At 38.2% G+C, this 26,585-nt stretch overlaps 1 protein-coding gene across 4 annotated transcripts in view; it reads right to left on the minus strand.

Moving 5' to 3' along the window:
- Window positions 1-472: 472 nt before the first annotated feature.
- The window catches only part of srbd1 (S1 RNA binding domain 1), a 62,774-nt gene continuing 36,661 nt past the window's right edge, over window positions 473-26,585 (minus strand). The window contains exons 17-24 of one of the 4 annotated variants that reach the window (XM_051917299.1): window positions 16,978-17,084; window positions 15,399-15,566; window positions 14,067-14,216; window positions 5,444-5,628; window positions 2,404-2,613; window positions 1,687-1,791; window positions 1,473-1,561; window positions 479-637 (exon numbers count right to left, since the gene is read on the minus strand). In XM_051917299.1, the coding sequence (XP_051773259.1) occupies window positions 1,473-1,561; window positions 1,687-1,791; window positions 2,404-2,613; window positions 5,444-5,628; window positions 14,067-14,216; window positions 15,399-15,566; window positions 16,978-17,084 (1,014 nt within the window). In that variant the 3' untranslated portion in view covers window positions 479-637. Of the gene's footprint in view, window positions 1,792-1,986; window positions 2,614-5,443; window positions 5,629-14,066; window positions 14,217-15,398; window positions 15,567-16,977; window positions 17,085-26,585 lie in introns of those variants that run through there. The other 3 variants (XM_051917300.1, XM_051917298.1, XM_051917301.1) reach the window with 3 other exon arrangements.

Raw genomic sequence — 26,585 nt, forward strand, 5'->3', positions numbered from 1 at the left:
TTAGCAAACCAGATTCAGTTAAAAATTTATAGTGAAAAAGAATGAAATGTTGCCCAATATTAAGGTTTTAGATTTATTGCGACAGAATTATTAAATAAAACCAATGTAAAATCCACCACACCTGATCATACAATAAGACTTCGATCCTTCCACTGCAGCTCAGTTCTGACGAAACTTCTCTGTAATTCAAAGCATCGTCCCCAATGCAAATATCACACACTCATTTGGAATTCGGTCCCTGTGGTTTGTTTTAAGTGCTCAGGGCACCTCAAGTTTCTTATTTATCCATTTTTTTAATTTGTGTCATATAAACACAAACAGATTAGATAATAGAGACGAGGGAGCATGGGATTAATTTTGAAGGGGCTCATTAGCACGTGGCTAGTCTAGGATAATTAGGTTTCGTTTTTCCCCACGGCCTCTAGTCATATTGCAGTGCGGCAGCTGCTTTTACACCCGCCCCCCCCCCTTCCCCATTCTCTGCCTGATAAGTGGCTGTCAATCAAACAGGCCTGAGTTTGGTGACATCTGTGACTGCGGCTGCATCCTGAGTGGTTCATAGCAACAGCATCCAGTTGGTATAATAGTGTTCGGATCACTGGCCTCTGAAACGCCCTCTTCAGGCATCATAATCATGCTGTACTAGAAAAACAACTACAGTAACAATAGGTTTAAACACACACACAAAAACATCTATGTAAAAAGAACAATATTAATAATATTTAAGTTATATATTTAAGTAGTATTATATTAAATAATAAGAGTATTATTAACTGCAGAAGATATTCAGATCCATTATACCACAAGTTTTTAAACTCAGGGCTGCAAGGGGGTGCTTGGAGATTTTATAAATTTTACACAACTTAAGACTGTTAACTTAAGATATTTATATATTTCATTCTTTTTTTTTTCTTTTTTTTTTACCAATTTTACAACTGTCAGCTTAATATGAAGTAGATTTAGATAACATTTTACTAATTTGCTTTGGCTTTAGTACAATGATAATGCAAACACCAATTTAATTTTGAAAACAACATGCCTCTATATTATCATGGGTGGCCAAGGCTCATTGATGCACGTGGGGAGCAAAGGCTGGCCCGTGAGGTTCGATCCAACAGACGAGCTACTGTAGCTCAAATTGCTCAAGAAGTTAATGCTGGTTCTGATAGAAAGGTGTCCGAATACACAGTGCATCGCAGTTTGTTGCGTATGGGGCTGCATAGCCGCAGACCAGTCAGGGTGCCCATGCTGACCCCTGGCCATTGCTGAAAGCGCAAACAGTGGGCACGTGAGCATCAGAACTGGACCACGGAGCAATGGAAGAAGGTGGCCTGGTCTGATGAATCACGTTTTCTTTTACATCACATGGATGGCTGGGTGCATATGCGTCGCTTACCTGGGGAACACATGGCACCAGGATGCACTTGGGTCCTGCCATCCATGTGGATGTTACTTTGACATGTACCACCTACCTAAGCATTGTTGCAGACCATGTACACCCTTTCATGGAAACAGTATTCCCTAGTGGCTGTGGCCTCTTTCACCATGATAATGCGCCCTGCTACAAAGCAAAAATGGTTCAGGAATGGTTTGAGGAGCACAACAACGAGTTTGAGATGTTGACTTGTCTTCCAAATTCCCCAGATCTCAATCCAATCGAGCATCTGTGGGATGTGCTGAACCCACCTCGCAACTTACAGGACTTAAAGAATCTGCTGCTAACATCTTGGTTCCAGACACCACAGCACACCTTCAGGGGTCTAGTGGAGTCCATGTCTCGACGGGTCAGGGCTGTTTTGGCAGCAAAAGGTCCCAATATTAGGAACACAATATTAGGAAGGTGGTCATAATGTTATGCCTGATCGGTGTATGTATATATACACATATATACATGTAACTGCCTTTAAATTTTAGGAAGGGTGTCACTTGCAATGGGAATCATCATATTTGGGAATATGAAGACATCTCAATTATAATCCTGTCATGTTTCATGAAACATTACATCTGTTTTATTGAATGTTTTGAAAACTACAGTAACAGCAAAGGTAAAACAAAAAAACATCTTTTTTACAAGCACAAAAGATAGAACCTTTTTTTTTTTGTCACAAGACATGAAAAAACAATCTAATATTACTATTTATGGACAGATTAGTAAGAAACTTGCTAAAGTGCAAATAAAAACATTTTCTAAGACATTTTCTCTTTCAGCACATTCAGCACAGTCAAACATGGCAAAATCTTCCTTTTCATAAACAAATACATTATTCTACATGAAAACAGTTAACTACACTTGACTACAGTAAATCCTCAATTATAGTTCCTATCTAAGAACCCTAATGAGGTCCAGACTGATCCGATTCCTCTGAAGATCCACATTCATGACTCGTACCTCTACCCGCTCACCTGGGCCAAGAGCTAGGCTTCTTCGCCTCTGGTCCACAGGAAGTTTATCCGGTCTGATGAAACGCTTTGGGATGAGACCAGAACGGCCGACTCCAATGTCCACAAAGGCTCCAAATAAAGCAGTGTTTGTTACACGGCCCGTCAGCACCATGCCATCGTGCAGGTCATTCATGGATACAATTTCTCGCTTGAAGTCTGCCTGCTCAAAATCTATTGAGGACAATTAAAAAAAAAGAAAAAAATTAGGTTAAAGTTGCAGTTACATTACTGAAATTTTGTGGGCAAAAAAGAATGATGGACAGTTGACACAAAAGTCACTTTTAAACCAAGTGGCTTTCTGTTCTCTTTCGAATTTGTGTGACCGACTTCATGGGGAACTTTTTCGCCCTCGCACGATAACACCCGATAACTTGGATTCCTATTGAACTGGATTTCACAAAATTTCTGAAATCAACAGTAAATATGACTGCACCATTAGAAAAAAATGGTGCAGAAGGAAAGAAAGAATATTTAAACAGACTGCGTCTCTTTCCAATGACTAAGACTGACATTAGCCTCCTTCTCTGCGTGTTTTAAGGACCCTGCTTCAAACTGATCCAAGAACTCCAAAGCTAGACATTAGAAACAAGCTTTGGTTAATAATTTAAAACAAATAATATTACCAGGCCTCTCAAACCTCTTCTCGTTTTTTGGGTGATTTTCTTTGGGAGGTGCTTTTTACATAAACATGGCCTCTCAGCAGGCTCTGCAGTCCAGGAAACATTCATCTCTGATTATTCTTATCCGGGACACCTTACCTAGAGCACCACTCACATGGCAGTTATTTATACAGCTGGCTACAGAGCAGAACCCATCAGGTTTCCAACCAGCGGAAGTGAGCCTGCAGCCTTCTAATGAGAAAGCTAGAGTCCCATCTAGTGCACAACACTGATGAGATGACATATCATCAGGAGTATCCTGCAACCATTGCTACTAATGGTCTCGATCAATGACATTTAAAAACACTTTATTCACATATTAGCAAAAGTTTTTTTGTGTGTGTGTGTGTGTGTGTGTGTGTGTGTGTCAATTTCAGGTTAATTTATTTCTAAAAGATCTACAAATAGAGTTTTTCCTCCAGCAGAGTCTTAATTCAACTTCAACGAACACTGCCATCATCTTTTCAAGTACGGAAATAAAACCCACTCCTATTCCCAAAGAAAACCTTTTTCTGAATATAATGAACTCTGTTCCCCAACCCTGAAAACACGTTAAGACATTCATCTCAATTATAATCCTGTCACCTTTAATGAAACATAACATTTACTATCAACACCCGCAGAAGGAAAACAATGTCTTCTCAGATGTCTGAACTTAACATAAAAACCAGAAGAGGCGTTTGTTGTTTGGTCGTTTTTATTCACTCGGAGAGTCACTGGGGGATTTTAGAGCTGGGATCAAGGCTACTCTGCTTTCCTCTTTACGCAGCTTTCTCTCTCATTAATGATATATCTGTCGGCAGGTCTGCTTTAATAATGCGGGTCTTCCCCCAAATTACGCGGCAAGACTTCAAAAGCCTGGAGCGCCGCCCAGTCATCTCACAGACAAGAGACGGTCTCAGGGGAGACGGGAGGGGAATCGTTAAATGGGAGGGAGGAAAAGAGAACGAGATGCCAGCATTGTCTATGATCTGTGTAGCGGCCATGTTGAGAAAGTACTTTGATACTGTGGTCTGTGCTGTGTTAAGCTCATTTCAAAATCTTCATCCGAGTGTTACAGTGAGGTACAGTAAACTTTTGTTTTAAAACACTGCCACAGGCTATGATACAAAAAACATTATAGAAAGTTAAAAACATTTGCATTGTATGAAAAGCCAACCCAATCTCATGAGAAAATCTAACTAATTTTTTAGTTGGAAATTTCATATGAAATCACACAAAAACCATTCAATTTTTAAGAAAAAAACTAAGCATGCAAAGAACTAACCCTCAGACTGTATGAAAATGTACGAATGTGACAAAATAATACAATACAAATTTGCAACCAATTCACCAAAATCTAAAGAAGCTGAAACTCCATTTTTCACCTGGTATTAAGATGGGTTTTGGTCGATCGTATCACAAGTGGGCGACACTAAATACAGGTGTAAACGGGGTGTAAAACGCTTTGAGCTTGTCCACTTTCAACCATTTCCAGAGGTAGTGGAAAACACTTTCAACCGGATTGCTTTTGTAGTGTAGACGGTCATGTGGTCAAATGCGTTCAAACAACGCAAAAGACAGCGCAAAATTATAGGAAGCGCGCTAGCCAAGTTTGGTTTGAAGACGAAAAATATACCAAGCACAATGTTCTCTCACCACTCTTGATGATTTCTAACACACACTCACTGTATACCAGCTGTAAATGGGTATGTGTCTCCCTCGTCTACGTGATCCGATCGTCCAAAATGCATCTTAATACCAGGTGTAAACAGGGCCAAAGTGTCTTTTTTCCTGCTGGACATGTAGTTACAATTTTCACTGGACCCAACACAAAAGAATGATACATTTTTATTTTTATAAATGTACTTTTTTACTTTCTAGATTTGTATATAGTTCTTTTTTTTAACAAAACATTTTGTTCACTATTTTTTTTTTATTTATTTGCAATTTGCAACAAGCAGGACATTTCACAGCTATAATGTAACTCTATAAATTTATAAAACACATTCTGTAGAACTATGACATAAGATGCCAAACAAAACTGATTTGTTTGTAGTTTTCAGCAATTTTACTAAAGACTATCAACAAGTCATTTTTGCAAAACCTCATCTATGTTAGTCAGATAGATAACATATAGGTGACAAATCAGCCATTTTCAAGACATAAAAATGAATGTACAAGATCAACAAATGTGATTGTGGCAGCACAGCACTGACCCAGAAAGGGCAAGTGACAGTTGTTAACTTGCCAGAACAGTGGGTAGTCTTTTTTTTTAGCCCTGCAAATATCTTCGGATACAAAGGGTATATGGTCCTATATAGAGAGGAAACAGTGTGAGCATGTCACAGATTGATTCTTACCCTGACGAATGTCAAAGCCAGGCGGCTGAATGAGTCCATCCACAATGAGCTGTAGAGTCTCAGGTGTGGTGTCCAGAAATTTGGCCAAGTCATCCAGACCACTGCTCTTAACACTGCTCTCAACACTCTGCCTGAGAACAGCAGTACCCATCTGATCCAAACTGCCCCCTATTTGAGACAAGAACCTGAATGAAGAGAGCAAGAACTGAAAATTAGTCTTGACAAGTGAAGAAATAAATTAAGTGCATTTTATCAGTTTTTAAGGACATTTTCTATAAAACCTTCTGTAAAATTTAAATCTTATTCACAAATGGACCACATAGAAACACATATACTTGATTCAGATATTGTGGTAAGGCAGTGAGGTTTGTTGAGGTCCATGGGAGGTGGTGTCTTAATGAATGGCTTTTTAATAGCCCTTCCCAGAGCCCAGCACACGTGGAGGAACTCCCCCGACACCGGCAAGGAGCCTGAAGGTCGACACACGGAGTGGAGGAAAGCAAAGACTGGGAGAGGAGGTAGATATGGGAGGGGAGGTGAGACTAATTATGCCCTAAATCTTGATTTCTAGAGTCCCAGAGATGAAGACTCTGTCTCCCTTCATAAATCTAACCTGCATAGTGAGCACCATACATTAAAGGAAAAGGTTAGTGCTGAGGCTTGAGCAGTGAAGCAGGAACACAGACCAAACACAGCCAGCGAAAACGATCCAGACATGGCCTATTACTTGGCACAGCCCATAATCTCTGGCTCAGGATGAGCCAATATTTTCATAATGTGATCATGAACTGCAACACTGAGACAGTGCTTAAACTTCAGCTTTATACTTTGTTGCATAGTAGGTCAGTCTGTTATGCCCATATACTGTAAATAGAAAAATGATCACAGCATGTATAGTAAATTCACAACATATGTATGGGTGGGAATCTTTAGGCACGTCATGATTTGATATTGGTTTAGGACGTTGCATTGAAATTATTTATCACAAAATGCCCAGAGGTGACACTTCCAGGTTCTACAGGAAATATGGCCAATAACCGATAAATGGTTGATAATAAAATTCTATACAATATTGTCTAAATAAAAATTATAATACATTTTTTTTTTTTTTTAATTAAATAAATAAATACTAAAATGGAATAAAGTGAATTTAGGCATCACAACATTATAATGTTGCTTGTGTATATTTCATTTTATCATTGACCTATAATGCCCCTTTTACAAGATGTAATATAAGTCTCTGGTGTCCCCAGAATGTGTCTGAAGTTTCAGCTCAAAATACCCCACAGATAATTTATTATAGCTTGTCAAATTTGCCCCTATTTGGGTGTGAGCAAAAACATGCCGTTTTTGTGTGTGTCCTTTTAAATGCAAATGAGCTGCTGCTCCCAGCCCCCTTTCCAAAAGAGGGCGGAGCTTTAACAGCTCACGCTTCAGTTGCTCAACAACAACAAAGCTGGACAATCTCACGCAGCCAAAATGATGATTGTCGGTAACGGTGTTCATTGTTCAAACCGGATTCAAACACAGACGGAGAGACTCAGGAAGAAGTTATAACTTTTAGAATGCATCTGTATGTTTCTGAACGGTTAGTGGATAAATTTATGTAGTTGCTGTGGAGTTGATTCAACTCATCGACTAGCATGTGCCGTCATGTTAATCTTTTGTGCAAATCCAGCATTGAATTGACCCTCGTTTGTGAAGCAGTCCAGCGTAAAATGAGGGCATGGCAACAACACTCTACTACAACAATTCTTCCTCTTCTCTAAAGCAGCCCAACATGTCCTCACCCCCTTTGTTGCGTATTCTCGGGGGCAGGGTTTATGTAAATTTTGGTGTTTGTGATGTCACTAACCCGGGAAGAAGCTTGTTGTAGTGCCTACCAGCCCTTTGTTGTAGTCCTTAAAAAGTTATTTCTGTAAAAGAAAATATGTCCCTTTGCATTGAACTTTGAGCATCCTAACTTTGCAGATGTTGTTTACGCTCAAACAGCAATATTACACACTAACTAAAGTTAAAAAAGTGAAATCATAATCAAGGACCCCTTTAAATGTAAAGTAACACATACTGAAAAAAGGCCAGTCCATAATTCGTCATATTGCCTCATAAAAACACCAAGTAAGTGCCTGAATACTGCTCTCTTATCAGAGCATGGTGCAAATGAGCGGTATAACCTCTACAGGGACACACATGTCCTGGAGCGTGCAACAAGCCTGTAGCAGGGGGTCAAGCTGTCCAGAGGTGGCTGTGGAATGCTGGGGTCCTGGGCATTACTGGAATGTGAGTTTTGGCAAGAGCAGGGGGCGGACCTGCTGAGCCAGCTTGCTGATGGATGACCGTCGTCGTGACAGCCTGACGCCAGCGCAGCTGTCCTCTGTTTGACTGACAGGGCAGGTGGGTTCAAGCCCCACCCATTTCCTGCTGCAGATAGAGGGCTTGACAGCAACAGTGACAGGCAAATCTACTCACACTCGTTCTTCTGTATGTACTCAGACAATTTCACACTGTCCAAGCTTGCACATAGATATACAACACTAATAATACATACAGATCATTGCTCCTTCTCAACTCACCCTCCTGAACAAGTATGATCGTCAGGTGGGATGCTGATAGCATGCAATTAACTGTGTGGAGAGAGCATTTTACTGTATGTTTGCTGAGAGTGGCAAAAGGTTGTAAAACAAAAGTTGTGCAGAATATGGAGATGGTTTGGGTGTGTTTTCTGCAAATGACTAACCTTGGGCAAAAGGTCTCTCATTTAGAAGAATATTCCAAATTCATGAATATTAGAACATAGTTAAAAACAAATACATGTGTATAGGCATGTGTTTTAAAGTTTACCTTGCGTATAAATACGAATAATCTATGCAATTATTAGTGAATGATACCCAATGATAGGATGGTTGCCAGGGTGTTGCTATGGGGTTGCTACGGGACTTTACGTAGTTGCTAGGGCACTGCTATGCAGTTGCAAGGGTGTACCTAGATGCAAAAGAATCCTACGCCCCCCCAAAAATATGATCTTAAAGGTTTAGTTCACACAAAAATTAAATTTCTGTCATTAAGTACTCACCCTCATGTCATGGAGACCTTCGTTTGTCTTCGGAACACAAATTAAGATATTTTTGATGAAATCCGAGGGTATCTGATTCACAAATAGGCAGCAACAACACTGCACCTTTTGAGGTCCAGAAAGGTACTAAAGACATTGTTAAAACCTTCGATGTGACTACAGTGGTTCAACCTTAATATTATGAAGTGATGAGAATACTTTTTGTGAGCAAAAACAAAACAAAAATAACGACTTTATTCAACAAATTTGTCTGTCCCTGTCATACTGCTACACTTTTTTTGTTGCAGAACATCAGTGTTTATGTCTGAATGCAGGCTCAGTATTGAAAATAGCATAGCATTATGACATATGAATTTGTTGAATAAAGTAGTTATTTTTGTATTCTTATTTATTTTTTATTTTTGTAAAGTAGTTATTTTAGTATTCTTGTTGCTTCCTAATATTAAGGTTGAACCACTGTAGTCATGTTGACTATTTTAATTGATGTCTTTAGTACCTTTCTGGACCTCAAAAGGTGCAATGTCGTTGAGGGTGAGTACTTAATTTCATTTTTGGGTGAACTAACCCTTTAATATGGCTCAGGTGACTTCTGTATGTCTATAGGATTTTACACCTGTTTTATCATCCACCAAGTGAAAATCACAAGTTTCGCTTTCTTTAAAAAGCTGCAAGATTCAAGTTATTATGGCTTAGCACAAAGAGTGTGGGATGAGTTACGCACCAAGTATACTAAGAGTTAAACCTACTAAGAACAAACCTAAACCCTAAAAATTGCTGGTCATATATTTTCAGTACTAACCTGTGAAGACAGAAGTTCAGGGCCATAAGAATCCTTTCATGCTTACTTTGAAACACCTAACAGTTCTAGAGCAGAACTAGATCTAGTGAAACAAAAAATAATCATAGACTCTTTTGGGCCTTTGAGTTATGAGGTGATGAAAATGCAAAGAGTAACAGATACGAACACACACTGTGGATAAATTCCAGCTTGTCTCTCAAGTAAAATATTCGATGAAAGAACTGCAGAACCGAGTCATTCAAGTGGCATTGCATGTTCTGCAGCCTCCAGAGCAACAACAGCAACAGCACATTAAATTTTGTAGAATTTATATACATTACTGTTCAAAAGTTTGAAGTCTGTAAGATTTTTTTTAACTCACATTTGATCACCATATAGAGTGTTAAAAATACATAAAAAAAACAAAAACAAATTTCCAACAGAAAATTTATTGAAAATTCCGACTCAGGCTTATAGTGTCCTGACAACACCTGGTTGTAAATGACTTTCACACATATACCTGTGCCCTGTACCAATTTCAACAAATTACTCAAGCACTCATACTACCCAACAGCAACTACCCATCATCCTCCACTAGTACTTCACAGATTTCCGTGATGTTGGTCAGGGACACTGTGCTTCCCTCCAGCTGTCCCTCTGGAACGCCATAGTTGGCACAAGGACAGAATGGAGATGAAGAGAGAGAGAGAGAGAGAGAGAGAGGAGGGTGCAGAGCTGAACTCTTGAGTGATTTATGAACAGCTACAGTGTGAGTGTGGCGGTGGTGGGCGATTGGCCCAAGGGCTCAGGTTTCTAGAGGGGGTCTCAGCTGGGCTTATGTTTCCCTCTGGTGTGTTAGTGTTTAGGGGGTACCAGGGCTGCTGCTCTTTTGGATCCAGAAGAGCGGAGTCTGCCTTATCCTCCGGGCATAATGAAAAGCAGCTCCGCCGAGGAGCGTTGTGGATGAGGCCTCTGTTCCCCACACCGTAAGCTACTGGGTGGGCCCAATGATAGAGGCTATCCAGACACAATGAGGCTGCTTTAGTGTGTGGTCCCCTTAGCAGTAACCCTGAAGTTAATTCTTTATCATCAGTGAATGTAAGAAATTTGATATCAACCCTGAGAAAAATAAGTTACTAATGCGGCATTGAAGAAGAGCTATTCATTTCTTCAAACTCATCTTGGCAATGCTCATAATGGCAAAATGGATCTGTGTCTTGCTTGGTTGTTGAAGACAGAAAAGTACTCAAAGTAATAGTTCACACAAAGAAAACGGTCATAATTTACGTTAAACCTAATGCGACATTTAACAGCGGCACATTTGGTACAAAAGCTACAGAGAGCGAGATTTTCAGTGGTCTGTTCCTCACACAAAGCTATCATATGACTTCAGAAGACTTGGAACACTGCAACAGTAGTATGGAGCAATTTTATGATTTTTTTTTTTTTTTTTTTTTTGTAAATTTGGAGCATCTGTCCCCATTTACTTTTATTATATGAAAAAGAGTGTCCAGGATATTCTTCAAAATATCTTCTTTTGTGTTGCACAGAAGAAAGTGATACAGCTTTGAAATGACATGAGGGTGAGTAAATGATGACAGAATTTTTATATTTGGGTGAACTGTTCCCATACATCACTACTAGGGCTGTCACAAGATCAGATTTTTACTACACAATTATCATAGCCAAAAGAACTAACGATAAAAATATTATGACGACATCTACAGATATTTTAAAAACCATAAGAATTTGTAACCATAAAGACACATTTACACCAAGGACGATAACGATAACAACAGCGTTTTAAGAATCATTCTAATTCTATGAGAATAGGTAAGTCCACACCAAAACTTTAACAATAATGATACAGAGGAACAAAATCACTGGAATCAATTTCAGAACAATTGTTTCCAGTTGATGGACGATAAAAACATTGATAGCCAATTACACTCTACCTGAATTTAAAGAGCTTGAGCATTTAAAGCGGTAGGCGACATAACTGCAGTGGACGCTAATATACAGTAGATATCATAGTTATTGTTCTTGCTGTGAACGGGATTTAAATGTATAAAATATTTACATAAAGAAATTACTGTTGTTCGGCACTTCCTGCAGTCTTTTTTACGTAATCAATATTTATCAATATATCAATAACATCAATATTTGTTTTTTAAATTATCATGGTTATCGCCAATACCTAATCACTACCTTCCTCTTCATGCTCTCGCAAAATATTGAAAAACAAAGTAAGCACTCTCAGTTATTGGCTATAATAAAATAAATATCAAATATAAACCAGTCAAGTGTAAAGTCAGAGCTTATTTTTGTTATCATTTCCATATCCAAAGAAGAGTCTCCAATAAGAGCTAACATAAACCTTTGTTTCACAGCTAATACTTAAATACTATAGATGGTCAATCAAGGGGTCAGCATTACATATTGTGCATGTGTATTTGTGTGTGTATGAGTGGGAAGTGGTGGGGCTAAGAGTATCAAGTTCATCACATTAGAGTAACATGATCCGCCATTACAGTCCACTGGCCCACGCTTCGCAAAGCGCCCGACGTGCAACGAAATCACTCACGAAATGGAGGAAGACAAGCTGCATGTTTTCACAAGCACAATGTGTGACTGATTTAAGCCACCTCCTGTCCCGACTTTACAAATATTAAGTGCAAACCAGTTACTGATGCAGAGTAACTGATAAATTTTCATTTAATTTCTATTCTTATCAACTGCTGCATTGATATATAAACAGGGCTATGAATGAAAATAAGAAAGGAAATGAAAAAGAGCTGTCCAATAATTTGCAACGGGAAAGAGAATGAGCTGGTGAAACAGAGGACAAGAGTGATGAACCCAGCGCAGAAATGGGTTACAGATTGTTGGGAATATGTCAAGCTTGTCATCATCATTATAAAGCCATTGCTCAGACGGTTCTGCTCGCATCATTAGCCTTATGATTCCAGCCTTGGCTGAAGCTCGCAACATATTTGATACAATTTAATAGCAATACCCAGAATTCCTCCCAAGCCCCCTAGAAACCCTTGTTTAAAGTCCGCTACATTAGCTGGGCGCTACATTACCAACTCAGCACTGCTGGTGGCCATGTTTAATCAAATCCTGTTACTCCAAGAAAAATATGCCTGGGCTCATGATGACAATCGAAGTGGAGCAACGTCCATTAGCACAGCATTTGGTAACGATAGAGAATGGTGATAATACGAGGGACTGCAAGGGAGGCTTTTCTGCCTGGTTTAGTCGGAAATGAAGCCTAACGGAGAGAAATGAAAACAAACAGAAGAGGAGGAGAGGAGGGAGGATATGACAGCGTGATTATTCCCCCACTCCATACCCTTAAGTGGCTTTATTAGACCTCTGACCCCAAAAGGCGCCTCTGATGACAGATCAGGCAGAGAACGAGTGGATGGACATGCATACACTCACACGCAGGTCACACATGCACATACAGTGGGGTCCACAAGTCTCAGAATGACAATTCTATTACAATTCTATTTTAATTCTATTAAAATATTATATTTTTAATGAAAATTTGTATTAAATTACAAAAATATTAGAATTTCTGCAATGGACCCTTTTCACAGACTGTGATGATGTGTTTCCACAGTTATCAACATCGCAAATCTAGTAAAGTATTTCAGATTTTCATTTTTTTTTAAATTCATATACATTTATAATGCTATACTTTGTTTTATATTATCTTTTTTTGTAAAACAAATTAACACAACTACAAGAGTGTTTCTAATACAACGGCTGAGGGACTGACAGCAAATTCAACAACATTCTCTTTTCTCACTGTTATAATCAATCCCTCTATATTTTTTTCCCTCTTTTGGAAATGTTTATGGAAATGTTATAATGGATTTTTTCTTTTGCCATTGGAGCATATATATATAAAAATTTTATACACATTAATTACAGATTATTGTATAATAATAAATGTCACAAATTTGCTTTTTCATATGATTAATGACCTACAAATAGGCCAGAATAAGAATTGCCAGAAAAATAATTTAAGTCATAATTCTTAAGAATATTTTTAAGTCATAACTTTCTTTGTTTTACCAAACAACTTTGTTTATTTCCAGGTTTAAAACCAAAAAATCCCGGATTTCAATGTGGTCTCCATTTGTACACAACTGCACACATACACACACAAAGTGACACAAATAAAGTGTAATTGCACTAGTACACACTGTGCTACACCTAATGCCAAAGTACGACATCAGCTATGGAGGAAATTAAAAAAGTGAGTAATAGGCAGTGAATGAATGTCTTGTTTCTAAATTATAGTTGCCATTCACCAATAAATCCTCCAAATTCCACAGCGCTCGGATGCCGTGCCCACGGTTCATATTCAATTTTAAAAAACCTCTTTCACATGCACACACTGATTTTGATTTAACTTGCAGCTGTCATGCATGCAAGCACATCCAAACCACAGGGCATCCGTGCGCACATCTTCTGGAAGCAACAGGCACAAGTGTCAGATTGGAGTAGTCTAAACAGACTTGAGCAGCACAGCTGCGGGAAGAGCGTCATTCACTGCCAAAGAGTGCTGAGCACACGCTAAATGTGCTTTTCATACGAGCGGCAACAGCTCGCACAACTCTCACACTGAGCAACACAGGACCAGATGCTCCCACTTGAGGTAAACACTCGCTACCACTTGGGTCAATCCTTAAGCAGATCCAATGATCATCTGCTGTAGTACAGTAATATGATAGTTCAGTGCCACGCTGTGTTCTCACCTCAAAGCAATGCTGTAGGATTCAGGGTGGATGCAGGTTTGGTCCAGAGGGTTAAACCGGTTAGAGGTGCTACTAGAGCCCTTGACTTTTCTCTTCTCAGTTGTCTGTTTCTGAGGAATCTCAAGGTCTTCGTTCCCTCCAGAGCCGATACTGTATGAAGCACAATTACAAAAACATCACATTAAAAAAGGATATTGGGGTAAGATGTGCCACTTTTTACTAGGTTTCTACAAATAAGATGTTTCTGATGACATCATAACTAATTATAATACATGAGGATGAGATTAGAAGATTATCAGATTATCGACTGAGATCAGAACTGCGTATAACAAGATTAAAAATAACAATTTCTCCCTTGTTACTGTGGGTGTAATTACAGCAGTATGATTGATACTTAGATTTTGGAAAGATATTCAATTTCCTACACACAAAATGTGGACTGAATTTATGATTGAGAATGTATCATATGAAAAATAGTTAGCTAAATTGAATGGAAATCACATAGATGTTGACATGTGGGAGAATTTTATTCAGATTGATACTTCAAAGGATGACTGATATTAGGTCCATGCCTGATTTGTAACTTGCCTACCTTGTCATGCATTACAGTTTCGATAATTATTATTATTATTTAATTTTTTATTTATTATTATTTATTTTTTGAATACAGTGTATTCATTTTTTGATTGTACTGGTATGATATATATATAATGAAAACCAATAAATTTCATTTTTCAAAGAAGTGCCTATAACAAATAATTATAAAAAGTAAAAAATGGTCCAGTGAGACAACTTGTCAAACTTCGCCCCAAATAAATGAATTCAACTAAGAAAACAAGTAAATGAGTAAAATAATTTACTAAACAATCCCTTTCCAAAATCTATTTTACTGCACATTATTTGCATTTTCATCAATCAGCCAGAAAAAGGTTTAACATTCAGAAAATTTGAATGTAGTGAAAAGTATTTTAACATCATCTAATAGCATTTGTGATATTAATAGTGTTTGTAATAGTATTTTAATTTCATAGCATTTGGAGGTAAAAGTCATCATCGCTATTAGATAACCCACTGGCACACCTTAACTGAAGCATATGACACATATGAAAAAAATTATTTAATAATTCATGGCTAATGTTTAGACAAATAATTTATATCACTTTATACACAGGCCTTTTATAAATATACTGTATGGTTATGAGAAAAATAATGCATAATTTTTTTTTAGATTAAGGGGCAGCACACATCTTATCCCATTCTCCCCTACAGGATATAACGGTAGCTTGGTACAAAAACATGTAGAAGTAGAAGTGGCATGGCCCAGCCATGTACCTGCGTACTGTCTCAGGGTTGATCCTGATGAAGCCGGCACACTGCTGAAAGCTCTTAGGACCGAGGCCTTTGACTAGTTTCAGCTGCTCTCTGTTGAGAAAAGGTCCGTTCTTTTCTTTCCATTCCATAATACTGCGTGCTCGGCCTGCATTCAGACCTGCTATGTGCCTGATAAAACAAAATGAACATTAAAAAAAAACATACTTTTTGTCCTGATGGGCTTGACTAGCTAGTATTGGTATTTTTCTCTGACATTCAGAAATGGCATCCTAAAATATATCTTATCTGAGGTCACAATGATGTTTAATTTGTCAGATATTACAGATATGTAGTCCAAAAAGCCTAAACTTAATCTCTCGCATCTTCCCGCTTGACCGCCCGGTTCAATTACAGTTTGTTTTTAGAATTAGTCATTGCTTTATATGTCCATACCCAGCATTATCCACATATCCTGGATAAAGAAGTCTACCCAAGGCCATGGAAATTCCTTTTCATACTTATGTAATCCCTATATATTCACAAACAAGAAGTCAGATATTAGTAAAATATTGAGAACATTTTCCAGCAGAATTACCAAATGGCTGCCTAAGATCTCATAATCTTTTTGACCTTTTCATACAAAACAGAAAGGCATTGAGAAGTTTTTTGTGACACGGTATGGGCAATTCGAAGTGGCAGCTCCCCTAAAAGCAGCTATGTAAACATTGTATGTCATCACTTATAAATAAGGGGCGAATAATGCTGGAGCCACGAACATGTCGTCTGGAGTTCTGGTACTGAGAGCTCATTTAAAGTCAGGTAAACAGATGACCTGATCCCAGCCTACCTCACGAGCATTTAACCCTGCCTCTTAATGGGATCATACAGCTTTCTAGCTCAGAATAGTGATGTATGTGTGTCTACGTACACTATAAGTCATAGGCATAAGCCTAAAGAGTTAAATATAGCAATCTGATCTTTGTGAAATGTGTGCCTGTTTCAGTCTAATGCTTACATGTATCTGAATTTAATGTATTGATGAAAAATGAATGTCTACCTGCTTTCATCAAAATATTTTTTTTAACTCGCTTAAGTACACATACTTACCTCTATAGTGCTGTATGAATGTTTTTGTTTTAAAGAATAAGCTGTGTAAATGAAAGCGAACATTTCTAAGCCACATCGAGGGGCATGTAGACATGATTCTTATTGTATTCTGGAAACATATTATTCCAAGCCACTTTTTTTCCATAGTGCAAACAATTTGCAATTACTCACGAAATCCTACAAGGTATTAGACAGAGCGAGTGGATATAATGAATGTGTACATTTCAGTGTTTCTGTAAGTTTATGTGACTAATATTCGAGGCTATATATCTCAATTTGTGTATATGTTAGGGAACAGCAATGTTTGTGTATGTAGATCACAATGTTTGTGTGTAGTGGGGAAGTGAAAAGATGTTACGGTTCGTGAGACTGTGTGTGTGTGCGAGCGCACGACGTGTAGGGTGTCAGACTAAACAGAGTGCTAAGCAATAGCGGGGAGGCGAGTGAGAAGTTGCCATGTTGTGACTCCTGCTGGAAAGTATTTGGTCTCTACCTCATCAGCGTCTCTGAACAGATGTTGATGTCCACTCCCACGAAGCTCACACACTCCTGCACCACCCCGTCCAGCGCTGCCCTCAGCAAACTCTGCGACACGTCGTGCTGGAAAGAGTGACCAGTCTTAGAATGTGTGTTTGTGTAAGAAAGGAGAAGGAAAGGTTTTGTTTTTGACCTGGGCTCTGAAATTGAAATCAAACACCTTGAAGGATGTTTTATCTAGTATGTTGAATTGATTCAAATCGCAATTTTGATGTACATTCAAAGTTCACTAAATCACTATGGTTACTTTGAAAATAATTACAACTTTTTACTCTGCGTCATCTGAAATGTCAAGAAAGTCTACATCTATTAGATATCTCAGCAACAAATCGTGCTGTCTCAGTCACTTTCCAAAAACAAGCCGTTTCGCAAGGCCAATGTTGTGTCACTGGCAATCAAACGGTAACCCTAAATACTTTGTGGTGTTCATGCTGGTATGAGGAGGAAAAAAGAGACGGCTGAATAAAAAGGCAGCCAGTGGATCGCTTTGCCTCAAGAGACACGGAGAGAAGGTCTGAGGCTGTTTTCATTGGAAAGCATCTGTGACACTTCAAAGTCCTCTCACAGGGGTTTTCCATTAAGTGCAGGGAATTGATAAAGTTAATCCAGCCGAACTTTTCACACTTTGGAGGCGGTTTTCTAAAATGGAGATGGAATTCAAAGCAAAGAAAACCGCAAGGCCAAATCCAAAACTGACCAAAATTAGGAGCAAGCAGGGAATTCTGACAAGCCTTTGTCTGTCTTGCATTGGGACCAGTATCCATATGGAAGAAGTTATACCAGTGCTTGAAACCTTGTAAGACGAATGTGCAATACTTCATTTAGGAGAACTCATTACGACAAACACCTTCCCCACTTAGAACAAGATTTGCATGTACTAATTAAAGTCGGCTATGGTGGCTTGGGGTAAAACTAGATAATTTCACTCAAATTGAAAGTTGTAAAGAAACCGAAGTAGCAACATAGCTTTTCTTCCATATTGTGATGTACATCAGAGTGAAACGGGTTATCGAAAAAGAATATGAATTAAAGCTGCAAGCAGCGATGAAAGGGCCCTAGCACCCGGGTCCACCGCCACCCGGAAAACAGTGATTAGTGGGCGGCATGCATGTAAGCGAGTAAATACAGGAGAAATACGGCAGTCATTTCGACGTGCCACACTTCCTGCTGCCAACAGGTGGCACTTTGACTATAACTGAATATTTCCATGTAGATGTCTTCAGGCCAGGACTATTATCAAACATGTGAAGTTTGGAGCAGATCGGACATTGTATGCTAGAGTTACAACAGCTTCCTGTTTCGTGATGTTAATTGCATACATTAGCACTTAGACAAATGTTGCATGATTTAACGTGTTTCTAGCATGTTTGGTACTTCGTGGCATATTTAAATGTGAATTACAGAATAAAGCATGCCATTTCCTGTTGTCAGCAGGTGGCGCTATGACTAACTGAATATTGGCATGTAGATGTCTTCAGGCCATGTCTCTTATCACACATGTGAAGTTTGGGGCAGATAAGACATCGTATGCCCAAGTTACAACAGCTTCCTGTTTCATGGCGAAACATCGAATTTTGTCAGGCTGCCACGGACACGCCCTTCAGCGAAAACTCAAGATCTTCGCAATTTAATGTCGCAAAGGCCTTTAGATTAGACTGACCAAATATGACGTTGATCTGATTAAAGCTCTAGGAGGAGTTTGTTAAAGTACGTCTGGAAATGGTAAAAACTGCAAAAATTTTGCAGAGAAAATTCAAAATATGTCACTTCCTGTTGGGTTTTCAGATTTTTACATGTGTCTACCGAATTTCATACCTGCACGTGAAACGTAGCGCGAAGGGCGCTTAATTGAGTTTTTGTAGGTGATTGCTATTGAGCCATTTTGCCACACCTAATCCTGAAACCCAAATCAGATGTAAATTTTCACCACTTCTGACGTGTGTGCAAAGTTTCATGAGTTTGAGCACGTTTAGGCCCTCAAAAATGCGATTCACTTCAGAGAAGAATAATAATTGACTGAGCAATTCCAATAGGGTCCTCACACCATCGGTGCTCGGGCCCTAATTAATTAATATGAAACAGCATCATAAAGGTAAAAAAAAAAAAAAAATAGCAAAATGTAAACTTTATACTGTACTCTTTGAACCATTTCTGTGGAGTTCAACACACTGGAAAACAAAATGTAGTTAAACTACTCAGTGATGAAAAAGCTCATTGACTTCAATCTAACTAAATTCAAAGCTCTTTTGATGAATTGTGGAGCATGTGAATTTTGAATCACCTGCCCGTTTTTAAAAGAGGAGAAACATTAAGAGGTCAGAATACTGTATTCTCTAATTTTCTTTTTAATTAGGGGAAAACCCAACATTTAAAAGAGCAGCAATGACAGTTTGTGGTGGTTTGGGAGTGTACGACATGTATTGCCAGTTCTGTGTACTTTTCTGTGTGTAAATTTACAGTGTGACTAAGATCTAATTCTTTCAAGTTGTCTTTGCGTGCGCTAGTGTGTTATAAAGTTTGTGTGAATACAAATTCCGAATATTAAACAGTCCAAGAATCCCACAGGCCTCTTACAACTAACTCAATATACACATTCAACCTCCCTTGTTCACACACAAACACACACAGTCACACACTAACACAAGAACAGGCAGAAATAATAAACAAAGACATAGACGATATATTTCCCTCATATTTGGACACAGTGGTTTACTTTCAGAGAGTGTTAGTGTTTGAAATTGCACAACCAATGGGGAAAAAGTAAAAGGTGGGTCTGAGATGGTGTGGATCGAGATACTTTATCCTAATATCTTTTGCTTTAATCATTCTTGGACATATTACAAATTAACTAGCTTCCTCAACAAACCAATTTAGCTGATATTAAACACACCCTTTTCTTTGGTTCCTATATCTACATTTATAGTCAGTCACTAAAGACTGACAGTAAGTATCCTGCCATGACAATCATGTTTCACATTAAACTCAAAGCGACGCAATGTGCCAGCTGAAGAACTGTTATCCAATGTAATAAAATGCAGTACATTCAGATTGGGAAAATGTGGCCAAGAAAACATTGAGAATGTCAAAGTGGTCTGAGAAGCAGATGTTTCTTCAAAAAAAAAAAAAAAAAAAAAAAAAATCACCCTCAAAACAAATGTTGTTGCATAGAGAAATCTGATCTTGTAAACTCATTAGCAGATCTGCCTGTTTGTCCACAAAACACATGTCCGTTGAGAGCAGGCACCAAAGCACTCAGAGAAAAGGTGTGATAAGATACGAGATAAGGACACTTCCCTCCTCTTTGATGGCAGAAGATATTTTGTGGGTTGATTCTAAAAACTATTAAACAGGCAACATAAAAAATAAAATAAAATAAAATAAAAATAAAATAAAATAAAATAAAATAAAATAAAATAAAATAAAATAAAATAAAATAAAATAAAATAAAATAAAAATAAAATAAAATAAAAGTAAATAAAAGTAAATTAAAATAATTGGATTCCTGTAAGGCAGGGTATCTCATATATACTTGCAGTGCAGTGGTGATTAGGTTTTGATTCTTAGTTCTTCAATGTCAAGCAGAGTGATGGAATAGTATCCTATTAGATACAACTGAATGAAGATAAATAAACATGGATTACACCAGCACAATGGTAACATCTCAGTGGGTTAAGGATGAGTGAGATATTGAGTGACTGCTAGGCAGTGGAGAGGGTGAGCTGTGCGGGTTAAAGCAAAGAGCAGAATGTGTGTTTTGACCTGACAGGATCCGGATGACTGCCACTAGAACAAGGACGTCTGTGTGATAAATACTGTCAGGCTGTATACAATGGCGTACTCTAATCCAAGTAAAGCCATAAACCCCCAGTTTCACAAACAAGGCTTAAACTATTCCTAGACTAAAATGCATGTTTGAGCTGTTTTAATTGAAAGCAACTTGTACTGACATATCTTAAAATATGTCAGTGCCATTGTTTTGTCTCAAGATGCACACCAGTAATGATTTTTTTTTTTTTTTTTTTAGGTTATGTTTATAAAAGCTACTTAAATACCCTAATTGAACTAAGGTCTAATCCTGGCTTAGTCTAAGCCCTGTCTGTGAAACTGGACCAAAATCATTTATCACAGACAAAAAAAAAAAAAAATCCCACCTTTCATTATCTTCATATTGCAATATCTAGTTGTAATTCTGCACCAGGTTGTGTATTTTCTTAAACTTTCAGTAAACATCAATGGTAATGGTTTTAAACAACAGTAGCGGCATTGAGATCTTGAGCACTAAACATCCCCTGGGAGCAAGTGTTTGTGTGAAAAACCAAAGATCTGTCATAAAGCTCTCAGAAGTCATGCATTCTTTTGCCTCTAGTGGTTAATGCAGTTCATTGCAACTGGCAAAAAAAAAAAAAATAATAATAATAATAATAATAATATAAATAATATATATATATATATATATATATATATATATATTTTATATATTTTAATATCACCTCCTAAATCTAGCCAGTGATACAGAAGACAGCCAAAACATTTATTGCACAAAAACAGCCTTCACATGGGTGAATGCTATCGGCTGTAAAATTCTGTCAAAATTTCTCATACTTTTACTTTGTAACCCTAGAGAGGTGAGAAAATGATGTACGCTACTGGAAGGCCTGTGTTGAAATGAAACGTGAAATCTAAACAATAAACAAGAGAGCCTGAGTGCAGTAGCTGAGATATTCAACAACATCCCAATCATTCCTAATGATCCTTATTTTCTCTAAAAGAATATTTAGACACACGTTTGCAAACAGTTTAATGCACTTTTCAATGTGATATTTATGGTAACTCATTAGACTTATCAACACATCACTGCCGCACGCAAACAATGCCAATATCACAAGCAGCTTACTGATAATCAATAAATCACTGCACGCTCAAGGTACTTTCTCACAAAGATAAACAAACAACTCCTTATTTTTATCGTACAAAAACTTATACTGCCGCATAATAGCCGGATGCAACCTGAGAAGTGTGTGGACAGGTTCCCATGTAGCTGCTCCCAAACCCTAAGGTTAGCTTTTGAGTATTTGGCAGCCAGTCGGCTGTATAAAGCGCCTTGAGCGCGGATGGAGCGAAAATTCTCACAGTCCTTGAGCAGGCTAAGAGAGATAGACACCCAAAAAGTGTCGCCTCTGGGCGGTTTGGAGCTCTGCTGATGGAATGCGCACTCATTAGAAAGCCATCAATCATCAAGGCCCCCCCAGATCTATTTTTAAAGGATGTTCCAGGAAGTTATGTGCAAGGGTACACTAATTTACGAGGTGGGACGCCACCACTGCGATATTAACACTCACATACTGGGAGAAAAAGTCAAATGAACAGCATATAATGGAACAAGAGAGCGGCCAATGATCCGTATCAACTGTCGGGCCGTCTGGCACTGGAGGGTCAGGAGGGAGTGAATTAAAGGGATAGTTCACACAAAAATTTATATTTGGTCATCATTTGCTTACCCTCATGTCTTTCCAAATATGTATGACTTTCTTCTGTAGAACATAAAAGAAGATAGTTAAATTAGAAGATTTTTTTTTTGTCCATACAATGGAAGTCAATGGTCATCAAAATGGTTTGGTTACCAACATTCTTCAGAATACCTTCCTTTGTGTTCTACAAAAGAAAGAAAGTCATACAAGTTTGGAATGACATGCGGGTCAGCAAATAATGAACATTTTTGAGTGAACTGTCTCTTTAAGTCTTTGAAGACACAAAAATCACTGTGTACAAAAAAAGCTTAAAATAAATATAGCCTGAAATTGTTGTGGTCATATTAGAAATATCAGCCTAGACTCTTTCCAGTAGTAGCTGTTGAAAAAGGCTTCAGCTTTCACTCACATCATCTCTCAAATTTCCTGTCAATCCTACTGGATATATCTAAGACTGCATAACCATTTCAATTAGTGAGTGTAAATCTGAGACGCACTGAGCTGCATTTAATAGAGCATACATAAAAGTAGATATTCTCTCTGTTTCTTGTCCATACAATGGAAGTCAATTTTCAAACTGTTTGGATACCAACATTCTTTAACTTCTTCAATATCTTCATCTTTTGTGTTTTGCAGAAGAAAGAAAGTCCTACAGATTTGGATTTTTCGTTTTTTCGTGAACTATCCCTTTAAGGCTTTAAAAACACATCAATCCTGTGGACAAATTGAACAAAGCTAAACAAGAATGTAAATATAAGCTGAAATTGTTGTGGTCAGATGTGAAAAATCAGCCTAGACACTTCAAATCTTTCTAGTAGTTTAAGTTGAAAAAAGCTTCGGCTTTCACCCACATCATCTCTCCAATCTCTTGTCAATCCTACTGGATATATCTAAGACTGCATAACCATTTCAATTAGTGAGTGTAAAACTGAGACGCACTGAGCCGCATCTGGTAGAGAGCATACGTTAAGAATCAAACCAACATCTCCAGGAGGGCCTGAGAAAGACCATGCTCGCCTAAAGCCGATATTAAGCTTTCCATCTGTCTTCAAACGCACACAAGCCACACTCTCTGGTCTTCGTTCACAGTAGGAAGAGCGGCTGACAGCTGAGCTTTGACATGGCTTAGCGCTGTGGTAACCTTGAAGACAAAACAACCAAAACTCAATTAAAGCATTGGGGAATAGGTGAAGAAATGTGGTTGGAGTTCATATAGTTTTTTAAACCTGCCCACTGTTTGAACAGACACATATCCCGGACCCCGACATGCCAGGTATAGAGCAGGGGACGGGCCAGTGGTAACACAAATACGCACTTACATTGCCTCACCAAGCCCAGCAAAGCTACGGCGAGGTCTCCGACCCAAGCCACGCACACACGTACACACAAAAACATACAGGCTCACACAAACCGCGGGATTAAATTCAGGTGCGAGGTCCTGTTTGGTTTGGATAGGCCCCAGCGCCAGAACAAAGTATGTCTGTCCACACTCAGCCCAGTTAACAGGTTTTTTTTATGAAAAGCTGCCACTCTGAGATGTCAATCAGTTCTTCTCTTCTTTCCCCGCCCTCTTGACCCAACGTAGATCTAACCAGCTGCAGGCTCTGAAAACACACTTCCCAGAGAGCGGAACACACAGAGATGTTTGACTGAGGAGATTCCTTAACATACCTCCCAAACCTCTGCCTCATGCGTAACCAGAGACCTACGTTTTCAGCAAAACACAAAAGCTCTAAACAAGGAATCTGAAAACAGCTGAAGACATCCTAACAGCAGTGTAAGAGATGACAAGAACTGACAGAGCTGAAGTTCATGTATATGTTCCCATTCTTTTTGACCAATAAATTTCCATCATTTGAGAGAAATATTTTTTCTGATTCAGTCTGAGCCAGTTTGACAAATTCACAAGGCACTAATAGTAAACTGTATATTTCAGACTGATGATCTTTAGAGTTATTTGGGACTATTGGATAAGATTATTAAATCCTTGTGATTCAATACAATTCACTAACGAATCATTCAGAGATCAATCGGTCAACATATTTGACAGATTCATTAAAGCACTTGTAGAAAAATGTATATTACTATTAAAAGTTTGGTGGTCAGGAATATTTTGAAAGAAGTCTCTTAAAGGATTAGTTCACCCAAAAATGAAAATTATGTCATTAATTACTCACCCTCATGTCGTTCCACACACCTTCGTTCATCTTCGGAACACAAATTAAGATATTTTTCATAAAATCCGATGGCTCAGTGAGGCCTGCATTGCCAGCTAAACAACTAACACTTTCAATGCCCAGAAAACTACAGTGGTTCAACCCTAATGTTATGAAGTGACGAGAACACGTTTTGTGCGCCAAAAAAACAAAATGACTTTATTCAACAATGATGGGCGATTTCAAAACACTGCTTCATGAAGCTTCGAAGCTTTACAAATCTTTTGTTTCGAATCAGTGGTTCGGAGTAGAGACCTGCACTCCCGCGGGACCCAATGCAACAGAGTGCGGTGCGGGACAAGATTTGATGGGCACGTGCGGTGAGACATTACTCATGTGCGGGTTGAGAGAATCAAATGATTCGCGGGACTCCCGCAAAATAGAAATATCTAAACATAAAATATCTAAAAAATAATAAATTGTTATTCATATATTGCAAAAAAGCAACAAGAACAACTAATATAAAATAAAAACGATTTACAGTCGCAAGCATATGCGAGATTCTATTTAAAACTTGTGTTTGAAGTGTTGAGCAAAGTAGCCAATCACAGTTATCTGTTGATTTCTGAGACGCAATGGAGACGCAACACAATCAGGTGTTTATGTTAGAATCCTCTCACCACTCAAAACGCCGATGTTTTTATGCAGTGCTGAAATTTGCGCGCTCACGAATCCTATTATTATAACACACAAAGTGTAAACATTATGAAAGATTCATTGTTCATATATTCATTGTGTTATAACAGAGCTTTGTGGGATCGTGATGAACTGAGATGTCAGCTTTTTAGTCGTTATAAAGGGAGCGCTCTTTGCGCGCATTTTGCCATACCAAACCATGCATGCATGCAGCAGCTTACTTTTCGGTTAAAACTAACTGTGGTTTGTGAATGTTGATGCTTTAATAACAAATATTTTATTGGAAGTGTTTATGCTGGGATGTGGCGACACAACTTATTTCAAAGATTTACGGACAAAAATCTATACAAGCTACTTTTATGCAGGATTTTGCAGGCGGAAGCGGGACAAAACATGAATGTTACAGGCCGGAGCGCGACAATATATCATTTTTTTGCGGGAGCGGGCAGGTCTCTGTAGTTTGGAGCTGCCAAAGTCACGCCCCCCAGTGGTGAACCACTGAAATTTCTAAACACTTATGACATAACAAAGCCTCATTTACTGAAATCACGTGACTTTGACACGCTCTGAACCACTGATTCGAAACAAAAGATTCGTAAAGCTTCGAAGCTTCATGAAGCAGTGTTTTGAAATCGCCCATCACTAGATATTGTTGAATAAAGTCGTTATTTTGTTTTTTGGTGCACAAAAAGTATTCTTGTCACTTCATAACATTAAGGTTGAACCACTGTAGTCATATGAACTGTTTTAAATATTTCTTTAGTAGCTTTCTGGGTGTTGAAAGTGTTAAATATCTTGCTGGCAATGGAGGCCTCACTGAGCCATCGGATTTCATCAAAAATATCTTAATTCGTGTTCTGAAGATTATCGAAGGTCTTACAGGTGTGGAACGACATGAGGGTGAGTAATAAATGACAGAATTTTCATTTTTGGGTGAACTAACCCTTTAAAGCTCACCAAGGGTGCCTTTATTTGAACAAAAATACAGTAAAAAGTAATACTGTGAAATATTAGGCTATTAAAATTTACAATAACTGTTTCTTCTTAAATACATTTTAAAATTGAATATACTCCTGTAATGGCAAAGCTGAATTTTCAGCATCATCACTCCAGTCTTCAGTGTCACATGATCCTTCAGAAATCATAATGTGCTGATTTGTTGCTCAAGAAACATTTCTTTCTATGATCAATATTATAAACAGTTGTGCTGCTTATTATATTTCAGGATTTGTTGATAAATAGAA

This window comes from Ctenopharyngodon idella, chromosome 13 (assembly GCF_019924925.1).
Source record: "Ctenopharyngodon idella isolate HZGC_01 chromosome 13, HZGC01, whole genome shotgun sequence".
NCBI lineage: Eukaryota > Metazoa > Chordata > Actinopteri > Cypriniformes > Xenocyprididae > Ctenopharyngodon > Ctenopharyngodon idella.